General features: G+C 36.3%; 1 protein-coding gene across 1 annotated transcript in view; it reads left to right on the top strand.

Annotated features, from left to right (window-relative positions):
* Positions 1-5,874: 5,874 nt before the first annotated feature.
* The window catches only part of DAW1 (dynein assembly factor with WD repeats 1), a 57,068-nt gene continuing 39,021 nt past the window's right edge, over positions 5,875-23,921 (top strand). The window contains exons 1-3 of the mRNA XM_074191219.1: positions 5,875-6,212; positions 13,467-13,539; positions 21,734-21,878. Coding sequence (XP_074047320.1) covers positions 6,137-6,212; positions 13,467-13,539; positions 21,734-21,878 — 294 coding nt within the window. The 5' untranslated portion in view covers positions 5,875-6,136. The remainder of the gene's footprint in view (positions 6,213-13,466; positions 13,540-21,733; positions 21,879-23,921) is intronic.

Below are 23,921 nucleotides of genomic sequence, written 5' to 3'. Positions count from 1 at the left end.
CTGGTCATTTCATGGGATCACAGAGTTGGAGGAGTACTTAGAGTTCATCTAATCCAGTACCATCATTTACCAGAGGAGGAAACTGAGGTCTAAAGATGTTGAGTTTTATGTGAGTAGCAAATCACCTTGAAAATGTGGTAGGATTTTTGTTGAGGAGCAGATTGGATTCATGGTATCTAATGTCTCTTCTAACTATTTCAATAAATTTTGTGATTCCGTGAAAATCAACTTGAATCTTTAGACTGAAGTTCATTATTTGTTATTCATTCATAGAGAAGCCAATTAAAACCATGGAAATTGATGAGGTCACCAATGGATAAAGTATAAAGAGGAAATGTGTGTGTGGGGAATGTTTTCATCTAGAGGTTAGAAGGAACAATCAAAGGCACCCATCAGAGATGGAGCCTTCAAGAGAACCATGAGAACAGCCTGAGAAGTCAAAGGAGGAAAGAATAGCAGAAGAAGGAGGTCAAATGATTCATATGTATCATGAATGGGGACTGGAGAAGAGAAAACTTGGAGCAGCTGTTATGAGACTTCAAATATTTGGATGGGTCTGGCTTTAAGTTAACAAACCTTTATTAGATGTTTCTATTACATTTCAATGGGGGGGGGTAGACAACACATGAATGATGTGATAAAGAAAAGAGTATGATACCTGCTGGGAAAGTAGAAATCCTTATCTCATGCCTTTTCAAAACTGTTTTCCCTCATCTATCAACAAAACTAGGTTTCAGACACTGGGGAACTGAAATAACTTAAAATCTTCAGAAATATGTAATAGCAATATTATAAAAGAGGTCTCTTGGGGCGGCTAGGTGGTGTAGTGGATAAAGCACCGGCCTTGGAGTCAGGAGTACCTGGGTTCAAATCCGTCTCAGACACTTAATAATAGTTGTGTGGCCTTGGGCAAGCCACTTAACCCCATTTGCCTTGCAAAAAAATAAACCCTAAAAAAATAAAAATAAAAGAGTTCTCTTGGCATAGTGGATAGAGGCTTGAGCATAGAATTCTAAGGAAGACCTGAATTCAAATTCTTCATTTGACACATACTGACTTTATGGCCTGATAAGTCATTCTAACATCTAAGGTCTCTTCAGGGCATACTTTAAGACTGTAATTTATAGAGTAGTACACAATTGGCTTTAATGGGGGAAATTTTCATATTGAGACTCTTCACGATAATTAAATCACAGGTCTAGACCCTTTCCCTATCTACACATACATGTATGAACATGCACATTCACACCTGCATAACATTCAAATAATTCTTATTTGAATGATTCAATGCATTTCAGAACATGTTCACATAAATTTCTTTGGACCACAGGTTTCTCTTCTTTAAAATGAGAAGGCTGCACTCCATAATCTCTAGAGCTCTTCAGCTTCAATGCCTCAGTAACCCTGTCCAAGAAATAAAATCAATGCCAATTTTTTCCCCCAATATTATTTTCTGAGTGTATGTTTCGCTGATAAGTTCAGATAACTTGTCAGATAATGTCCAAGTTATCATCATATATACAAAATGGACAATTATGGAGGGAACAAAAGTGTTCTATGTACAGTAAATCAAAAGTGAGGAAGTAGTGCTATGGTTAATGTTTGCTGACAGGGAAAGGAACTATCATTTTAAAGATAAAAAATGAATGTTGATTCTGAAGACAGTTTCAATTGGTTTTGTGTAATTTGACAAAAGTACAAGAAAAGCAAACACGCTATGGAAATTATCAGTGATAAATAAAAATGGAAGACAAGGCATGAAGGAAATAGAAGATTAAGACAAAATACTGATGAGAATGTGTATCTTTCAATAGATTTGATTGTTCAAAAGTGTCTTTTAATTCATCAGCACCTACTTTCAAAAAGTTATAAGGATTTTCTGTTTTGTTCAGATATATTAAACAATGACTAGGAATGGAATATTCACACTAAATATAAAGGGGATTGGGGATGAGGGGGGAGAAGAGGGATCAAAGAAAATCAAACCAACAAAGGAAAAATCTCTTAAAACAAACAAATGGAAAATCCTTTAGAGAAACAAATCAAGAATCTTTGAGTCTCCTTTTTCCTGTTTTGGAACCATGAAAGAATTATCTTCAAAGGCAAACAGCAGGAAGCCACAAGGATGTTATCATAGATCTATGAGGTTCTGAACTCTGTCCCATACACACATTTGCTGATCGGCTCCTCCTGAGCTCCAGGAAATTCTTTTATCCAAAATTGTGTACACTGCTGCCCCCTGCTGCCAGTAAATAATTCTGTTTAGTCTACCATTCAATATTCATTCAACAATTTTAACAGTATATATAGCAAGTGCCTGCTACATATAAGTCATTATGATAAGTGTTGGGATTCCAAACTGAAAATCATTCAATCCTTGCCTTTAATGATCTTACAATATACTGGTGAAATAATGATAATAATAATGCATCTTTACAGTGCTTTAAGGATTGCAAAATATTTTTAAAAATTAGTTTCATAATAATCCTGAGAGATATCTACTATTATGGAAATTATCATTTCCATCTTATAATGAGGAAACTGAGGGAGAGAAAAGTTAATCTACATTCGAGGGTCATTCAACTCACTATTTGAGGTCCATTTTGAACTTGAATCCTCTGACTCTAGGTCCAACCCTTTAACTGTACTAACCAGCTGCTCAGATATGAATGTACAGATAAGTTAATATGTAATATAAAAATAATAATGCAAAGTGATTTCAAGAGAGAAAGCAGTGTTAAAAATTAAGGGGATTATCCTCAAAAACTAGTCTAGGATGCATCAACTGAGTTATCAGATGAAGTGGTGATGATGGTGTCCTTCATTCCTGACCAGGACATCAAGAAGGTGAAGCTTTGATATGCAGGTGAACTGCATTTGAGTGAGGGGGTGCTGTGCAAAGTCACAAGCCTCACCTTCACCTCCAGAGCCATCAGGGTACAGCAGCCAGATATGAAACAGGACAATTGGATGCAAGGCAAACAAGGGTAGGTGGCTTACCCAGGGTCATACAGCTAGTAAGTGTTACTAGGGGCAGCAAGGTGGCACAGTGGATAGAGCATCAGCCCTGGAGTCAGGAGGACCTGGGTTCAAATGACAGGAGGTTAAAGAAGTAGCAAATTCTAGATATGAGCAGTCACCTATATAAAAGCATAAAGCTAAGAGATGGAATAGTTTTGATTGAAATGGTGGTTACATGAAGGGGAATAATAGAAACTAGAACTAGAAAAGTAGGTGCAAGTTGTATGGGTCTTAAATGCTAGACTGGAGTGCATAGAATAAAATTACTTTTACTGAAAGAGCATCACACTTGCTATTCATGCATTTTTATATTCATGAATGGGTTAAAATATATTTACATAATTAGGTCTCTGTGAGACAATAAATTTTGAGTGATGTCATCCACCTTTTGCTGCCACTGATAGAAGTATCATGATTTTGAGGCAGTTTCTAGCTTGTTGGATAGGCTGTCTGTGATGAACTTTTGGGAGGAGATGGAAAAGATAGGTAAAAATCATCAGAAGCAGCTCCCAAAGCTCAAAGATCTACCTGAGTATTTAAATTATATATAGAGATATATAAACATATATAAATTCCTCATAATGGATGAGGAAATAGATCAATAATGTCATCAAAAGATTAAAAGTGCTGCTGCAACTCTTATCTGGAACTCTCAATATATCAATATGCAAGAAATTCAACCACATTCCAAGGTCACCTAGTGGGTAAAGTGGATGGACGAGCCTTCCCATGTGAAATTTCAACTGAAATTTTTTTGCACTTCATTCTTCGCTGTTCCATTTTCCCAATGCATAGCAAAGAATGATGTACAGAAATTACCCAAGTATGACCTGTGACCTGGGACTTCATGAGAAATGAATTCCCCTCCTGCTTTGTAGTTTATTTACTAAATAAATATTGCTGACTTCCTGTTAGTGATGTGGAGATTAGAATAGTTATAAAAAAATCTATTCATTCCTAATTGATAGACATTCTTAGTAAATGACTCTCAGTTAGATGAAGAATGAAGTAGAGAGTGGATAGGCAAGTTAAAGACAATGGGTAAGTAGCATTTGGATCTGAACCAGGGATGAGTCAGTCTAAATTTAACCACAATTCAAATCAAGGCCATGAGAGAAAGTCTTTGGGATTTGTAAACTATGCTTCTCTTGGTACTTGATCACATCTATACACAAACAGGATACTACAGTTCCATTTTGTTTTTCATGACTTAACTAAGAAGTTTACAGAAAAAAAAAATCTCTAAAACCACAACAAATTTACCTAAACTTTCTTTAAGATGAGTCTCACCACCTCACACTCCACCAATCACAGCATTCATATGAATTCTATTAGAAGACACGAGATCTATCAGGGACTATAGGCCAATGTTTTTTATCTTTTAGAGGAGAATACATGCTCTGCTAAACACCCCTGGATTCCCTTTTTTAAATCTCCCTTTCCATCCTGCCACTAATATCTTCCCAAAGTCTTATTAGTCAAGAAAGTTGACTAATAAACTGTCAGTGAGCCAAAATGCAGCTTGTAATCTGTAAAAAGAAGAGGAAATAATGAAGCAATTACTTGAATGAAATGATGAAACAATAATTTGACTACCCTATTCTTTTCCTATCATTAGGGTCTATTTCTTATTATTGGATTTTATTTATCATGGAAAGAGAAAACTGAGTGGGTGTAGGATTACCCCCAAAGAAAGGCAGTTGCCAATAAAAATGGAAAACTGGATGACATCGCTTTGTTCTCAGTTTCTCCATCTGTTAAATGAGGGATGTTGAAATTGTCTAAGCTTTTTTTCTCTATATGTTCTACATCTAAAAATTCAGTACACCTAAATAAATACATAAATAAACAATTCATTTTCAGTGAAAATTCAACGGGCAGAAATGTGAGACTCAGATAGATTTCTCACTTCCAAATTCTGGGTGTAGTCAGTACAGTTAAGTAAGAAAAGTAGACAATAAGGTAGAGTGACTAGAGAGTTAAATGGGAAGGCAGAAATTCAGAGTTTACATTCTGCTTCTGTCTCTAAGCCTCAGTTTCCTTTTCTGCAAAATGAAATGATTTTCTCCATCTAAGATCTCTGGAGAACCTCCCCCAACATAAGAGTAGCTAGCATTTGATGATGATGTTTGTCCTTTGTTATCAGAGAAGACCATGACATCAAGGAGGTGATGCCATGACAAGCACATGAACTGGATTTTTTTAAATGAGGGGGTGACTGTGCTAAATCAGCTCTCCTCCAGAGCCATCTGGGTCTGAACAAGAGTGAGGACCACCGGAGGTGACCCTGGATGAGCAGCAGTCAGGGATGAATGACTTGCCCAAGCTGTAGTCAAATGTTTGAGGTGGGATGGGAACTCTCCTCCTCTGGATTCCCAAACCAGCACTACCTAGCAATTTTAAGATCTGAAAAGTGCGTTTCATCTTCATGTTACTTTGAAAACCTTGGTGATGTTGGAATTTTAATAAGTTCCTAGGTCCTTCCTCCGGATCTGTGAGCTAGGGGGGCTAATGTTAGGTCCATTTTATAGAGGAGGAAACCAAGACGGAGTTTAGGCCCCACAATTGTCCCGGCTCAGTGAATAGCAAACCCTGCCAGTCTTGCCTTTTGGGCTAGGCTAGGTAGAGTGGCTAATGGGATGGGGGAGAGGACCTCCATCATCTTTCTAACATTTCGCAGGCTGAGACCTTCCAGCAGGCTTTCCCCAGCAACCTCCAGGGTAGGGCTTTTTTTTTTTTACCTGGGATTCGTGAACTTTAAATAACATTTTGAAAACTGTTGATTTTTACTTTTATTTTCTTTTGAAAGCTGTGTTTCAATCTAGTTAGTTCCCAGGTATTTAATTTTCTGAGTTTAAAAAACAGTGTTAGGAGAAGGGGGTCGTTCCAGAGGATGCTGTGATGTCTATCCTAAGGGGCCCAGGACCAAAAAAACCAAAAAAGGTGCTATGTGGCCTCCGCGTCTCCCCGATCTGCGCAGAGCCAGAGTCCTCCGGGGACCCCGACACGGAGCCCACTGGACCCCTGGAGTCCCCGCCCGCAGTCAGGGGCTCTCTTGTGAACGCATGCGCAGGCGTTGACCTACGGGAGCCTCTGTTAGGGGGTTGCCAAGGTGATGGAGGCCGCTGGCCGGTGCCCAGTGAGGGAGAGAATGAAGCTGAAGAGGCTCCTGCTCCGGTATTATCCACCAGGTACCCGCCGCCTTCGATCTCCTCGCCCTAAAGAGGGGTCTTCCCTGGCAGGGGAAGGTCCTGCAGGGGCCCGGGTCGCGTCCCTGGTGGGGTGGGGTACGGGAGGGAAGGGGCGACAGCATTTGGGGAGGGGGGCGCCTCGCCCACGCGGCAAGGGGGCAACGGGGGAGCCCCCGGACAGGGATCGGAAGGAGGAAAACACAGGAGTTCCCCCTCCCAAGTTTGGTAGGCTGGGAAACTGAGTCCCGGAGAGATCAAGGTTGGAACTGGAAGGGACCTTGGAAGATCCTGGGCTTAGCTTCCTCCTTCACAGATTAGGAAAACGAGGTTGAGACTCTCCTCCAACTCCACTCCGGGTTCAGTTTGGGTGCTAAAGGATTTTTTCCTAACAAAAGTCTGATTGTCCACCTCTCCCCTCCCCACATCCCCAGTAACCTCCGTGGCTCCCTAGTGATGTTTGTCCTTCCTTCTGGAAGAAGACCATGGCCCCAGAGAAGGGATGCCTGTGTACAAGGGGTACTTGTGCTAATTCTCCTCTAGAGAATTTCCTTGGCTTCCACTTATCTCCAGAATCAAATATAAAAGCTCTTCGTGTCTTTTAAAACGCTTCATAACCTGGTCCAGCCTTTCTTTTCTGGCTTCTTATACTTAGCTCTACAAACTCAAATGACCCCACAAAGTCTGCCATCTTGTAATTTCTTAAGTTACCTACTACCATCTCCAAGATTTTTTGTTTTGCTCGTTACCTCAGATGCTGGAATGCTCTTCCTCCCCACCTCTGCCTCCTGGTTTCCTTCAAGATTCAGTTCAAGTCCATGCTGGCACTTAGCCTTTCCCAGTTACCTTCAGATTAGCCCAGATCTTGTACATACATCTGGCCCCTGCTTTCTTTGAAGATTCAGTTCAAGCCTACATTGGCAGTTGGTCTTTCCCATCTCTCTCCTCTCAAGAGCCTTCCCCGAGATTACCTTCCATTTACACTAAATATATTCTTGTATATACATCACTATTTACACGTTGTCTTCAGCATTAAAGTGTGAACTCTGAGAGCAGTACCCTGTTTTGACTCTGCTTTGCTTCATCTTCCATTAGGACTGGCCCTTATAGAAATGGTCATTTATTGACTCACTGACACCACCAGTGGGTTTCAGTGGTAGAATTTAAACTCAGACCTTCCTGATTTCAAGTCCAGAGCCCCTTACCTTGCTGGGCAGGTGGAGAAAAACATATCTCCACAAAACCAAAAAGGAATCTGATTCACTTTTTAGATTTAGGGAGTAAAGAGACTCCTCTTAAAGTGATTTTCTTGCCCAGCCACTCACTCCTTGTCCAACAGACAAACTCAGGATTGGAATTTATACAAATTCAGAACTGGAAGGGAAATTGAGGTTTTGGCCAACTTGCTTATTTTCAAACGAGGAAACCAAGACCAGAGATTAGATGGGATTACAGGGAATAAATAGGTACAATACATTTTGTATACTTGATGAACTGAAAAAAGATATTTAGGTTATGAGGTGGTGATGCAGAGCTGTGGAATACTACCTTTGTAGTCTAGAAGACCTTGATTGAGATCCTATTTCAGACAATTATTTATGACTTTAGGGCAAGTCATTTTTGCCTTTCTGGATTTACAGGTCCTTATGTCTCTCCAGTTCCAGCACTAAAACCAATGAAGTCAGTTCTGTACAAACAAAAGTAGAGTTAGGGGTTGATGTCCTTTATTATTTAAATCATACTAGCTTCCCTGGGTCAGTTTATCAAATATACTAAAAATAATAACGTACAAACATTTTGGGACCACATTTCTACTATAGGGAATGTTTGATCAGGAAACTCCTCTCTTCTAGGAAACTTTCCCTGTATCAATGAGCATCAGTCCCTACTTTGCAACTTCATCTCAGCTAGGGAACTGAGAAGTTAGATGATGTAGCTAGGTTTACCCAGCCAGTGTCAAAGATAGTATTTGAATATTGGTTTTCCTCCCTCTTAAAACCCATCTCTCTCTCTCTCTCTAGCCACTGCTCTGGTGTCTAAGTACACATCCATCTAACTGTTCATATATATAAATATATATATTATATATATGTATACATATATAAATATGTATAAACACACATGGATATATGTATGAATATATGTATGTAAATCTGTCTGTGATATCATTGATGTGAGCATTCCTTCCAATAATGTGGATTGCACCCCATTCTACCTAGGCCTTCCATTCCAATGGTCTCCTTTACGTTCATCAAGGATTCCTCCCAACCTGGTGGAAGTCTTTCTCCTGATAACTTGAGGATGTCCTTGAGAGTTCTACCTATTTGTACACAAGAAAAACAGAACAACAATAACAACAGGCAGAGGAAGAATGCCCGCTGTCCATGCACACTACTGTGAAGCTGGGCATACAAATCTATCGACATACATACAGAAGACAGATTTATTTATAAGCAAAGTTATGAATATATTCAAGGCACAGTAACTTCCGCTTAATAGGTACTTAATATATACGTGTTTCATTATATTAGTGGGATCTAAATGTAATCGATTAGCAAACATGTTCGCTTAGTTCCTATTTATGGTTGAAATACAGTATTGTGTCTTATAGGAAAATGGGGAAAAAAGCTTATTTTAATAAGATTACTAGGGAAAGCTAGATATGTACACAGAAAATAAGACACTTTTACATTTTGAAGGAACTTTCTAGAACTTCTTGCAGGTTTATTTAAATCCTACTTTCAATAAAAGTGAATTACTTGAATAATACAGGTTAACTTGAATCCTGAAGATATTAAAGGCTAAAGTCTCAGAGAAGATGATGAAGAAGCAAACAGAGGACCCAATTGTTTTAACTCTTGAGTTCAGTGCTTGCAAGAAAAGTTTTACTAATAATGAAAGCTAAGACAATGAGACATAATATGTCACCAAACAGGTTGTGATTAATTAATTGTCAAATGAGTGATAGAGGAAACAAGCACTATAATCTCGGAGAAGGGTGAGATCTGTGTAGGTTGAGATTGACACGAGAAGGCATTGCCAATGACATGGGACTTGAAGAATGAATATTTAGTTAGGTGGGAAGATAGGACATTCCAAGTATGGAGAGCGGTATGAGCAAAGGTAAGAAAGTTCAGTGGATGGTCTGGTTTTCAAATCAATGTCTTCTGAGGCTAGTTGATAGGACAATGAGTAGACCATTCTGAATGAGGAGACACAATAAAGACTAGAAATAAGGCTAGGAAGTTAAGTTTAGAGGCACATTGTAAAGGACCTTATGGAAGGTAAGTGGATTTTATAGTGCAGTCTTGGTTTTTTGTGATCTTGCTCAAATCACTTGACCTGTATTTTCTAATTTATAAAATAAATGGAGTTAAAAATTTGGTTATCTTGAAGGTACCTTTTGGTTCTACAGTGTAGCAATTCACTGCATGCTTTGGTTTATATTTAGGATGTGAGAATTTTGCATTGATTATTGTGAAGGGCCATTCTGGAGGCTGCAATAGTGGTTTAAATGTAGACTTATAAGGGCCTGAACTTGGTTGATGGAACATATCCAAAAGTAGGGTTTCTTCACTATTTTATTGTATACACACCTTTGATAATCTCATAAAACTTATGGATTAGACTAATTTTGAATGTATGAAATAAAATAATAGATAGAATAACAAAGGAAACCAGTTCTATTGAAATAAAGTTACTGCTTTTTCCATCCAAATTTTTTGGACCCTTGAAATCTATCCATATATTCCTTAGAGGTCCATGGACTCAAGATTAAGAACCTCTGTCTTAGAGACATTTTTGAGAAAAGAATTCATAATATTTGCTCTATATTTCACCTACAAGGGGGAGGAGTTAGGATGAACTATGAAAGATGATTCCCAAGTTTTAAGCTGCATGACTGAGAAAATAAACAATTAGCAGCAATTAGAAAAGTCAAGAAACATGGTAGAGGTGGTGATGGTAAATGATGAGGTGCTCTATACAGAAATAGAGATTGGAGTTCAAAAGATTGAGCAGGACTAGAGTTACAGTTTGAGAGCTGTTTTTCAAATAGAGGTGATAGTTGAATGTTGTGAGACTTGATGAATTCTTAAGAGTTTCTAGAAAATGAAAAGAACAAGGAAAAGAACCTTAACCTTCAGAAAACTCCATACTTTGGAATTAGAAGACAGAAAAGAGACACAAAATATAAATGAGCAATGGCTATAAATAAAGGAACTCTACTACTGTCATAACTTAATAGTTTGTAGACATAAAAACTTTTTTATGTCATTGGGACTTCAATTTTTTCATTTGGATATAAAACTTTATTGGCACCACTGACTTAAGAAGATATTCTTGTAGAGCAAATAGCTGTTTAAAAAAATCATCAGATGAGACCAAGAACAGTTATCCTTGAATTATTCATTCCCTACGCTTATCACTTCATTCTAATAAAGAGCATTTCTCTGTCTTATTCATACTTAATACTTTATTTCTCTTGTGTGGTTTTTCATGACTGAGCAGTTAATTCTTTGTCTGCTAACAAATAGCAATAACAGCAACAATGTATATTTATATACAGATAGGTATATATCTGTATATACTAGATCTATACATATAGAAATACATAATTATTTTTGCCAAACTGGATTAATTAGATAAAGTATCTTCCATTTAAAAGCAGTTTGACATGGCTATGCCATTTGATTCTCACAATAAAACTCTGAGATAGGTTGTATTCATCATCCATTATGATTAGTAATAATAAAATGATTCCTGTTCACATAGTATTTTTAAAATTTAGTACAAATATGATTATCCCTATATCACAGATGAAGAACCTGGAACTTAGGGTAAATGACTTATCCAAAGCTACTGACTTAAACTCCCTTCCTCTTATTTATAGGTAGCATCCATTCTATTTCTACAGCATCCATTGTACACATCAGTATTCAATAAATACTTAAAGCAGGGTAAACTAATTAGTGTATGAATAATCAATATGGGGATATGAAGTGCTCCAAGAGGATACATTATGATAAAAGAGAATTAGGTTGTGATTTAAAAAAAATTGTTGCTGTTAATAGGGTTAGCCAGGTGGCCCAATAGACAAAGCTTAGAGGATAGAATTTGGCAATATTAAATCTAGGCTCGAATTACTAACTATATGACCTCAGACAAGTCCCCTAAACTAATCAGACACTTGTGCTTGTGTCATTTTCCTCATCTGTTGGATGAGGATTATAATAGTTTATGTCTCAGGTTTTTGTGAAAATGAAATGAGATAACATATCACATTTTAGACAATATGCACTTTTCATCCACTTTTTCCCATTTTAGATAGGCCAATGTTTTTCAAACTACTGTGGATTTTGACTGAAGAGATGGGTTTTATGTCAATCACTGATTGCTTTGTATATCATCTTGTCACTAATTTTCACCTTTACTGATTTTTTTCAAAATATATAAAAATAATACATTGTCCCTTTAGTGTCTATCACTCTAGGGTAAATATTCACAGTTTCTTCAGATGCTTGGTATCTGGTGCTCTCACCACCCAGTTATCTTCTTCTAGGTGTGTTTCTATTGATGACCTTTTGAAAATGTACATCATTGTTCAAATTTCCAAGTGGATTTGTGATCTCACTCATTGGGCATTTTCTCCAATGACAGAGATCACTGCCCTTCCATGCCCACACATGACTACAGGCAACTCTTCTCTGTGGCTGCTTTTGAGTTAGCACAGCAGGATTCACTCAGTGTGCTAAGGGACTTCTTTAAGTTCTTCTGCCATCCTGAGGAAGATGCCAGCAGATCTGTGGGCTATCCATTGATTGTGTCTCTCTCTGCCAGCGTGTGCCCAGCCCACATTCTATCCAATTTTCCTTTCATCCAGTATTTGGCTCAAAAGAGGTATTTGTTTAATGACTGACTGGTTGCCTTGTTCTTTGTAAGGCTATTGTGCTGCCCCCCCAAAAAAGTGGTCAGTTGGCATTCTTCATCCACTTTGTTAGATACACCAAGCACCTGAATAATTATGGATGTCATTCTACACTCTTCTGTGGGTTGGTGACATCTTTTACTTAAGTGTTTTTGAAGTCCTTCATTTATTATATGTAGTACCCTCTCCATGCCTATCATACAGCTCTTCATTCACTACCCTTTGTTTGATGTTGATTTTTATTCTTTGGAAAACATTGTGTTCTATATGCTTTTACCATACAGCAACAGGAGAATTTTAATATTAAAATTTAATATTAAATTTTATATTTATATTAAATTTTAATATTAAAATGGACCTTTGCTCTCAGAGGAAGATAAGTAAGGGTCACAAATGAGTTTTGCAACTTGAATGAAGATATGGCAATTTACAGATTATTTTCAGAAAAAGTTTTTTGAGGAAGGATTAGTGCTTGCTGATATTCTCTCAGGTTTTTTTTTTTTTTGGAGGGATGGTCAAGACAAGAATTTTTCTCCTGAAAATTTTGTATCTTCCTGTTATTCAGAGACACACTGATAATTGATCCTTTGATGCTTTAAATATGTATCACTTCTATCATGGCTTTCAGTGTTTACTTAGTCCAATCTAGCATTTTTTTCCCATCATGGAAATATGCCTGGACTCTCAAAGGCTATACTAATACAGATTTACACTTTGAAATATGAGTAATCATATATAATTGAGCAATGAGTAATGCTAATATATTGAGTAATCATAATTATAATTGTTATATATTGTTCATATACTGAAGAGTATTTCTCTTCCCATATCCTTTTGGGGGGTTATGCTATGAATATCCATGGAGTATGCCTACCTCTTAGATGCTGTCATCTTCTTTATATCACCTCTTAGTCATATCAGACCAAATTATCATATAGCTAGGGTGCCAACTGAAGGAAATTGAATTGAACTATACTCAGGGCTTGACTTTCAGTTTTTAGGGAAGGGCTCTCATTACAAGACTATCTTACAATTATAATCATAATGAGTAATCATAATAATAATAATTAGCATTTATAAAGACTTTAAGATTTACAAAATATTGTTATTTCATTTGATCCTCATCATATCCCTGAGATATTGTTGCCATTATTTTTCCAATTTTCCAGATGTTGGAAAATGAGGCAGAAATACTTTTTTGTTTAGGGTCACAATAGCTAATAAGTGTCTCAGGTAGGACTTGAACTCAGATTTCTTCCTGATTCCAAGTCAAAGACTGAGGTACTGTACTATCAGTAATATTCTAAATGGTGATTATTTTATTTTTACAGGTATCATTCTAGAATATGAAAAAGGTGGAGAACTAAAGACCAAATCCATAGATTTACTTGATCTCAGTCCTAAGTAAGTAATCTAGTTAATATGATGGCATGTAAGTTCTTGTAATAATTATTAAAAAATTCCTACATTGTTGATTATATTAGTTAATAGGCAGACTATGGGTGATCCATGAGTATATAGATTAAAGCTCAAATAAGATTCAAAAGGTTCCATATTGTGTTCTCTTTTCCTCTTTTGATATGAGTGGGGTTTATATATTAGAGAATGATGGGAGAAGGGGCATTCTTTGTGTCTATCCTTGGATATTTTCATTTCTGTTCAGTCTCCTCCTGGCTACAAGTGGTAAACTGTAAAATAAAAAAAACAAAACCAGAAAAAAACAAAAATCTGCTTGAATTTTTTGCATGACTTCTGGTCAGAAGATGGAAAGAGCTTTGTCCTGGAATTTCAGAGATCTGGGATTGCTCCTTTAGCTATATGACTTTTATCAAGTATTTCAATTTCATCACTATAAAATAAAGGGTTTGTGCTAGCTGATCTCTAGAATCTTTTCTATGTCGATATTCTATGCAAATAGGACTTTCAGGGTCATTAAAATATCATAAGAAGACATAAATTATGTCCATATACCTTATTGTACTTTCTAAGAAAAACCACGAATCTCATGTAACTCAGAGTAACCATTCTATTTAGTGGAAAGCTTGCCTAAGGAGTGATCTCTAGGAAAGATCTGACATAAAATGGAGCTTTAATGTTACAATAATCAAGAAACTTAGCTGATTATTTAGCTGAGAGACTCAGGGGATTTAAATATAAATGTTTATAATTCCACACCACAGTCATGAGAATTGTTTCACTATTTTATAGTCACACCTCCCTACAGAAAGAAGAGAACACCAGAAGGAGGTTCTAGCAAAGTGATGCCTCCTCACCAACATTTCCTCTACACCCTTTAGTGATAATGATAGGACCCCCAACTCTTTCCGGCTCCAGCCCCTGGAGCTGCTACTTCACATGTTAACTCTCCATCTGGGGAGGTACCAAATTCATACATAGCACAGGAAACTTCATTTCTAAAATGAAATTGATCTTTGCATCTTCAATGTGGGAATAAGGGAGATTAGGCCAATGTCTTTATTGCCAGTCCCTCTTATTTTATTGTGCACAGTTGTACATAGAAGACCTAACCTCTTATTTTCAGAAAAAAGTTTTCTGAGGAAGGATTTCTCTGTTAAGAAATCATATATTGAAGATTATTTCTCTTCCCATATCCTTTTGGGGGGTTATGTTATGAATATCCATGGAATATGCCTACCTCTTAGATGCTGTTATCTCCTTTATATCACCTCTTCATGATATCAGACCAAATCATCATATAGTTGGGGTGCCAACTGAAGGATATTGAATTGAACTATACTCAGGGCTTGACTCTCAGTTTTTAGGGAAGGGCCTTCATGACAAGACTATCTTGCAAGACCCCTCCCAATTTCTGGAATCCCCCAGGTAGTAGAAACTCCTACTGACCACCAGCATACCACAACTGCTTGACTGGCAGAACTTGTAGGTATAATTGAAGGGTAAATAAACAAATGAAATCTAAATTGTGTGTGATTGTTTTTCTGATGCTAAAGAGGTCATATTTCATTAGCATTGACTTAATGATAAGGTCATCCTATGGTTCAAAGTTTTAGTCTTGCTAATGATCAGTGGAAAATCCTATCTGGGCAGATAAAAGAACATTGAGTAGGGAAAAGATTCTAAGGATAGATAATTATTAATTTCATCATAGTATAATTAATAACTCAACTTTTTTTTTAGTTTTCTGTTATGGCTATTTCTAGATAACACAACTTAACTCATTGGGTCATATGTTTATTACTTTAGTTTATCTCTCTTCCCACTGATAAATATCCTCCCTCCACAAGTACATGCTGCAATCCATTCATGCCTTACTGTCTTGTGTTATTCCTGCCTATAGCTTTTTTTTAATCCATCATAGTGGATTTGCCCAAAGAATTCCTTTGCATCTCTTCATCATTGTGCTATATTCAGAATTCTCTTTTCCTGAAGGTCACTTGCCTTATTTATCAGATCTATTCCTCTAACTCTTCACTTACTTTTCAAAAGATATTCCTCTAGTCTGAATAATTATTTCATGATCCAAAACATTTTTCTAGATGCTGTCAGGGATATAAAGAATAATCTGATCCTTCTGATTTTTTTTTTTTTTATGAATTAGAGTTCTTAATTTCAAGGCTTAGTTCAAGTGCCAATTCCTATAGGAGGCTTTTTAGGATCTTTCCCACATGAAATATCTTGGGGTTAGCTTTGTATGTAAATTTTATCTACTTTTTCTATTTTTGTCTTCCATCTCCCATACAAATCAGGAATGTAAATGCCTTGAAAAATGAGAGAACTTCTGCATAGTTGGCAATTAATAAGTTGCTTGTTGAATTTAATAAAATTCTGGAACTATTAAAGATACATTGGGGGGCAGCTAGGTGGTGCAATGGATAGAGCATCGGCCCTAGAGCCAGGAGGACCTGAGTTCAAATTCAACCCCAGAGGCTTAATATGCCTTAGGCAAGGCACTCCCCATTGTCTTACAAAAAAACAAAACAAAAAGAAACAAGATATTTGAGTAGAGGAGAGACTTGTGATAGTGGAATCAAGCAAACAGCAATAAAGCATTAGGGATGCTCCAGGCACTGTGCTAGGTACTAGGTTTATAAATAAAAAGAATGAAACAATTCTTACTTAGAGGTAGTTTATGTTATTTGGTAACCATGTGAAGAGTTGGTAGCCTGGGAGAGACTCAAGGGAGAAGACCATTCAGGAAGCTGGTACAAATCAGAGGTGATGAAGGTTCTCAACTAGGGTGTCCACAGCATGAATAAAGAGAATGAGAAGAATGTGAGAAGTATAGTTAAGGTAGATTCAAAAGGATTGAGAAACTTAATCAGATCCAAGAGGATCTGAGGTTTTTAGTACTGATTGACCGCTAGAATGGTGGTACCATCAGTAGATATAGGGAAGTTGGAGAGAAGGCTAGGTTGAGGAGACATTGTGGAGTTTGAGGTTTCTATAAACTCTCCAGATTGAGGTGCCCACCATGTATAGTACTAGAATTTAGGAGAGGGATGGGAGCTAGATGCATTGATTGGAAAGGAATTGGAAAGAGGTTTTAATCAGACTATGTAAGCAAGTGAAATTCCTAAGAGAGAATGTCTAGGAGAACATATTGGGCCATAGACGCATCGAGGTGGTGGAGGAAAGATAGCGAACCATCAAAGGTTTGAGAAGTGGAAAAACAAGAACAAACAGGTGGTGAACCTAGTTGGGTAGTATAGGTCAAGTGGGTCAGTAGCATGCATTGTTGCAAAAACACTCAAAAGGAAGATTTTTAAGAAGTTATATGAGCAAGAAAGAGAGTTCTCTACTCATTCTTGAAAAAAACTTTAGTAGAGAGGTGGGGACTGAAGGAAGGAAAGAAACATGCATCTATGAAACCCTTATTGTGAGTTCCACACTCTGTACTAAGGAGTTAACACAAGGAAAGCAAAGTCCATCTTATCAGAGAGCTTACATTCTAATAGGGAAGACAACACACAAAAGTAAAAATGCAGAAAAAGTTTGGGAGTTTGGGAGATGAAGGTACACCCTTGAGGGCATAGATTTAAATACAATTACCTATTCCATAACTTGGGGTACAGTGCCCCTACTATCTGAAAAATCCTGGGAAAAATTCTTGGTACTCCCTTCTTACTCCCTTTTTTTTCTCCGAAGGGATATTTACAGGACCTTAATATAAAATTTGGGTTAAGTATTTGATCATAGACTCTCTGCTCTCTCCTAGCTTTCCTGTATCATCTGTGGCTTCCACAAAACTCTCCCCAAATTTCCATTAAATTTCTTACGCCAATATACAATATATCAAAACTAGAATGGGGAAAATGGTGATGTAGAAGGGATAATTAAACGGGAAATCAGGAACTGGACCATGAAGAGGAACTTAGGCCCCCTACACAAAATAGAGGCCCCAGGAGGAGCTCTCCACTGGGAGGAGGGGGCAGGGTTTGCTGAGAGATGTTCTTGATTGAGCAAGTTGTTGATTGGATGTTCCAGGGTTGGATGTTCTAAGTCATCCCGTGTATTGGGGAAAGTTTTTTGAAGTCCAGAAAGTATGACTGTGATGATGACAAGAATAATCCAGATCTCAAAGAGCTGACAGAGAATGGGTAGTGAGAAAACTGATACAACAAGTTCAGACTGCTCTTTGTAGATGTTTCTCAGTGAAAAATAGGAACTGATATAGAATGATCAATTAAGAAAATGGAAGTGTCAAGGGAAGCTGTGTCTGTTTTAATGGGAGACCTGAACAAGATTGTAAGTTTAGAGATAGCTGGGAGGAAAGGGGACTAGTTATAGTTAGCCCCAGAAGGAGGCAAAGGGAGATAGGAGCAAGGAGAGGTACAAGGGAAAGAGTAAATCTTAACTAAAAGGGCTATTGCAACCTCTGAAACTGGAGAGGAGGAGAGAATGGGTGAAGATGTATAGAGGTTTTAAAGTGTAGTGGGAGAGAAGGGAGAATGAAGCATGATTGGTCTTAATCTTAGTAAAGCAGATGACGATGTCATTTGTGGTGAGATGGAGTATAGGGTAGAGCTTAAGGAAGAGAAGGGCAAATTTGACCTAGCTTCTATCTGGAGTGTGAGAAGGAATTGATCAGAGCCATGTTTACCTTAATTTGGTTCCCTAATCCAATCATAACCTGTCCCTCAACCATTTCAATAGGAGAATTAAAATTCGCTCTGCAGAAGATCTCAAAGTTTTCAGTAGTGAAGAAAAATTTGGGGTTTTTGTTAGACTTTATATTTTAATGTTTTAGTAGCTTAGACATTATAAAAGCAGATTTCAAGAAATTTAATGAAAGGTTGGATATATCTATGGCCTGACTCCATGAAAGAGAATAAGTTAAAAATAAGAGAATCTCTGGAATGAAATTCTGACTAATTGCAATAATTCCAAAGAGGGCAAGAAGGAAAAGAAAGCTAAGGAAAATAGTATGGCTACAAAGATAATTCTCTATTGACCTTAGATTTAAAACACATGGGCACACACACACACACACACACACACACACACACACACACAAACAAAATATGAAGGACACACATATAACATAAATCCTTGTTATAAAGATGTATCATAAAGGTAAAAGCCCATCATGAACTGAGTTTCTAGCAAAATATAGAAGACAACAAATATATGAGGTATTTTGAGTCCAAATTTTCAAACCAACAAGCTAACTTATAGATAGACCACTAATTGGAGGAAAAAAAACCCACTAACAAATGACAAAGAGAAAACCAAATTACTCAATTCCTATTTTTGCTTCATTACCATGAAGGAGAAAAATTATTATTATATTAGACATTAGTCCATAGCAAGCTCAAAATTAGATTAAAGAGATGATTTGTAAATACTTAGGGGGGAACAGGAACTAGAAAGAATTGGAAATTGGGTCATTGAGAATATCATGTCTAAAAAATCTGTTTTTAAATGGCTTGCCTTCTCAAGGAGGAGGGAGGGAGAAAATCTGGAATTCAAAATTAGGAAAATGAATGCTAAAAAATGTTTTTACATATATTTGGAGACAAACAAACCTCATTTATCCTCCCCCCCCTTTTTTTGGATAGGGTTAGAGGGGAGTAAAAAAATGCTGAAGACAGAATATCTTGATTTTTGTCAAAAAGAAAAAAAAGACCCAAACATTTGGCAAAGACATCCTGTATGTGATGGATGAATGATTTAGATAATGATGATTGGAAAATGTGCATTTTGATTAATTGAATGCTGATCCCTCTCTCCAGGCTAAATAATCACATATCAATAGGTTCTCTGCCCTTGGTCATATTATATTCAATTTTGTCATTGGGGTTGGCAATGGGGATAGAACTTAGTATGTGTGAGAGAGACTGTGCTTAGTACTTTACAAAATCATTTGATCCTCACAACAAAAGTACAAGCTTGGCACTGTTACAATGACTATTTTACAGTTAAGGAAACTGAGGCAGACAGAGGTTAGTGATTTGCCCCAATCATACTGCTAGTGCGTGAAGCTCATTTGAATTCAGATGTTTCTGATTCTAGATCCAGTGCTTTATCCACTAGATAAGAGTCCTCCAAGGAACAAGATATGGCTAGAAGTCATACCTGCAAATTGTAGAAGACCTCAAAGATAAAGGATGTGTATTAAAATGAGAGAATTAGAACTTAAAATCATTTAGGGAAGTGAGAATAGTGACCCAAAGTGATAAAATGAGATTTCTATTTAGACTAAATAAATCAGTACTAGTTAAACACACATTACCCTGGTAACAACAGTTGATGGGAAAGAAAGACTTGGGGAACCTTTTGTTGACCACAAGCTTAATATTAGCTAAAAATACGAGAAAAAAGTCAATGTTTAATTTGTCAATTGTAATTTATGTATCATATTCAACAATGAATATAATTATGAATATATATCATATATATGAAATATATGTGTGTTATATATATATTATATATATATATATATAATATTCAGAAATTTGATGATTGGGGTTGGAAGGCATCTTTAGAAGTCATCGTGTTGTTCAGTTGTTTCAGATTCTGTCACCTCATTGTTGTTCCCTTCTCCAGGTCCTTTTACAGATGAGGATACTAAGGCAAACAGGGTGAAGTCACTTAATCAGGGTCACTTAACTAGTCACTGTCTGAAGCCAGATTTGAACTCAGGAAAATGAGTCTTCCTTACTCCAGGCCTAGTTCACTGTACCATCTAGAGGCCCTTTCAAAGGAATATGGTCTGTTCTTATTCTCATCCCCCCAGAATCTGAGACCCAGATAGAGGAAGAGACCCAAAGTCACAAGGTAGAAGTAGAGGAAGAGACCAGTTATAGGTCATCTCCTTAGTCTCAGTCTAATAATCTTCACTTTAACTCATCAGATACTATGAGGGAGAAAATGAATCCCAGAGTGTATCCTGGGCAGATTAGATTAGAATAATAGATTGTGTCCAGTTCTTTGAGAAGGACATTAATAAACCAGAAAATATCTGGAAGAAGGTGATTTGACTTCTGAGATATCTGAAAGTCATCTCAAATTGAGCAAAATCTGAGGAAGCAGGAGATTATGAAATTTAAGGAAAAATAACTTTCAACTATTTGAAGAATGACATTTGGAACAGAGAAGTCAACCTACTTTTTATTGCTCCAGTGGTGGCCTCTCCACTTCCTCAGTAGCACATGGTAAGAGTTCAGTTGCTGCGTGTTAATGATAAGAGGATATTTGAGATAGTAGGTCAAATACTAGATCTAGAACCAGAAGAACCGAGTCTGGACCTGAGTATCTTATTTAGTAATTGTGTTATCTTGGGCAAGTCATTTAACACTTCTCTGTCTCTGTCTCTGTCTCTGTTTCCATTGGAGTTGGGTTGGGTCATGTCTTAGGTCCTTCCAAAGTCAAAATTCTATGATCCTGCTTAGTATGGATAGGGACAGAACTAGTGATTTCATTGACATAGAGAGCTCCTTGGGGAGGAAATTTTCTCTACTAATGCAGATCAGTACCAACAAACCAAATTCTTCAGTTTTTATATAATTTTCCAGGGTTGCCTAGGGTCCTGAAGTAACTTGATCATAGTTACTCAGCTAGGATATATCAGACATGGGATATGGTCCTGCTGTCACCCTGGTGTTGAGGTCAACTCTTTATCCATTGTGCTCTGCTGAATCGATAGCATTGCATGTTATCTGAATCTTAGGCAGTTTGTTGGTAAATCTTGTTCAAGATTGACTCCCAGATAGATAGTGTGGTTGTTACTGTTGGTCCCTGATTCTCAAAGAGTACCAATGGCATAATGAGGATGTTGTCTTGAGTTGTGTGAGTATGGATATAAAACATAAGTCAAGCCAAGGTCCTTGCCTTATAGTAAAGATTGAAAATAAGATCTTACTACAACACTGTGAATTTTCCAAGACCATCACTTCACCTTAACTTGTATTATTAATCTGACAGATAATTCTTGGAAGAATAACATGATTTGTTACTGATAGATGTTGTTTGAATTTCTGCTTTCCAAGATGAGCTTCTATTTCTCATTTTATAAATTTTTTTAATAAAATAATTTAATTTTGTATTTAATGCATTTGCAATGTTGTTTTCATATAGAATAATAATACTATTAGAATAATTTTCTTACATATTACAGTACTGATGTAAGTACCTTAGTAGAAGAGATTCAGAAAGCAGAGCCTCTTATCACAGCTTCTCGAACAGATCAAGTCAAACAACTAATTTTGAAATTACAAGATAAACTTGGACAACAGGGTGACCACAAGTTCTACCTTTTTAAGGTAATAACTATTTAAAAATTTTTTTAATATCATTAATGAGATTTTGACTATGGATGTATTCTTTACTTTTCAGTTAAAATGAACAATACTTTGGTGAACAAAAATATGAACTTCATCTTCAGATTATTTGTTAATGTTATTTCACATAAGGAGCTCTGCATGGGGTAGTAAATTTTTATCTGCCTTGTACCCATGACAATTTGAAATGATTTTTGGGAGTGGTGTATCATGTAAGATTTTAGCAAACTTCTCATTTCATAGATAATAATCATACTACTGTGAATTAAATTATTTATTTTTTTGTTTTGAAAATGATGCTATTTAATGAATGAATGAATGATTCTAATTGATGGTATATTGTAATCTGTGAATTCAAGTGTGGCTGAATCAGTGTTTCATTCTCTTTGAGTATCTGAGTAGTTGCTTTTCAAAGGGTTTGTTGTTTGCTGTCTATTAGTCTAAAGGTAGGCCAGAAATATTTGTCTAGGAAGAGTAGTTCTTTTCTTTATAATATACATATTATATTATATACACAATATACATATAACTGCACTGCTTGAGACTGCATTTGATGAACTTAATTTTTTCTTTTAAAATTTTTATTTATAAAATGAGCATCATACAGCCAATGCAACCAAATTTGTTCTAAGACACTTAACATTTAAATAATATTTCAGTATATACAATGTCATAATAATTTTTCTAATCCTCCTTTGAAGTCACTCTCACATTTCCTTATCTATTTATTATCATTTCTATTCCCTTTATTCAACAATCTTTCCTCACTGGGCCTCTTTCTCTTTTTGTTTCTTGCATATTAGATGCAATCTGCCCGGTCATTCTGCTGCTACAAAGTGTTCTAATAACTCAGTTCAATTCAGTCAGTATTTAAGGAGTGCTCACCATTCACCAAACAAATAATAATAGTCACTGAAGTAATTGAACATGATGCAGCAGCATTTTTGTTTTCTCCAGAGTTCGCATATAGACTGGATCAGGATACTAAAAGAACTGAATTTTTTAAAACAAAATTTTGTCACAGTAAAAAATAAAAGAAATATCCTTTTAACTTTTCAATGAATAAATTACAAATTTCTTATTTACAGATTTAAATATTAAATTTTATTGTAATTTATGTTACTATTAATAATAATATCAATATATCATTCTGATAATAATAGCTCTTACTAATTAAACTTAACTGTAAAAAAAAGACCATCGAGGTACATATGCACATATTATCTCCATTTAAATGTGAAGAAGCTAAAATGAAATAAAATTGTAGAAATACACATTTTAAAAGAAATCTTAAGAGTATTCATTATTTTCATACAAATATCTGAATATCCAATTATTTGCAAATGGTACCTTTGAAATTAAGATATTTAAAACTATGGTTCTGAAGCTCTGTCCACTGTACCACCGCCCTCCCCCAGCATAAGGATGGAGTAGCAAAGGAAAAGGGAGACAAGTGACTGAAAAAAAGACCTCTTGTAGAAGGGAGGGTTTAAGCTAAGACTTGAACAAAGCCAGAGAAGCCAAGTGGCTGAGGTGAGGAGTGTACTAAGTAGTGGGGAAAACTGGAGCAAAAATCTTCTAATTATATTGAACATTTTTGTAGTATATTGAAATAAATATTCTTAATTCACTAAAATTTAATGTTTTCCACTTCTATCCTATCTGTTATATTCATATAGTTTGTTTATAACAAATTTTTAATGAAATTTTGTGATGTTCATATTTTTTCAAGTTTTCAAAATGAATTCTGATAAAAACAAATCTACTGTACCCCTAAGATTTAAATGTCATTTTTGCTTCTTCTGTATCCCCCATAGCCATTTTCTTCTTTATCCCTAATCTTTGTCCCTCCTCCTCTTCTATTGGGAATATTTAATATATAATCTGAGGTAGACGGATCAACTACATTATAAATAGTGGTTATGATGAATGGTAGGAAGAGCACAAAACACTGAGGACAGACCCCAATTTTGCTGCTTAGTAGCTGTGTGAACTTGGACAAGTCACTTAGTCTCTTTGGGACTC

The sequence above is a fragment of the Macrotis lagotis genome, chromosome 6 (genome assembly GCF_037893015.1).
Source record: "Macrotis lagotis isolate mMagLag1 chromosome 6, bilby.v1.9.chrom.fasta, whole genome shotgun sequence".
Lineage (NCBI taxonomy): Eukaryota > Metazoa > Chordata > Mammalia > Peramelemorphia > Peramelidae > Macrotis > Macrotis lagotis.
The sequence above is the reverse complement of the archived record's forward strand: the minus strand, read 5'-3'. Positions and strand labels throughout refer to the sequence as shown.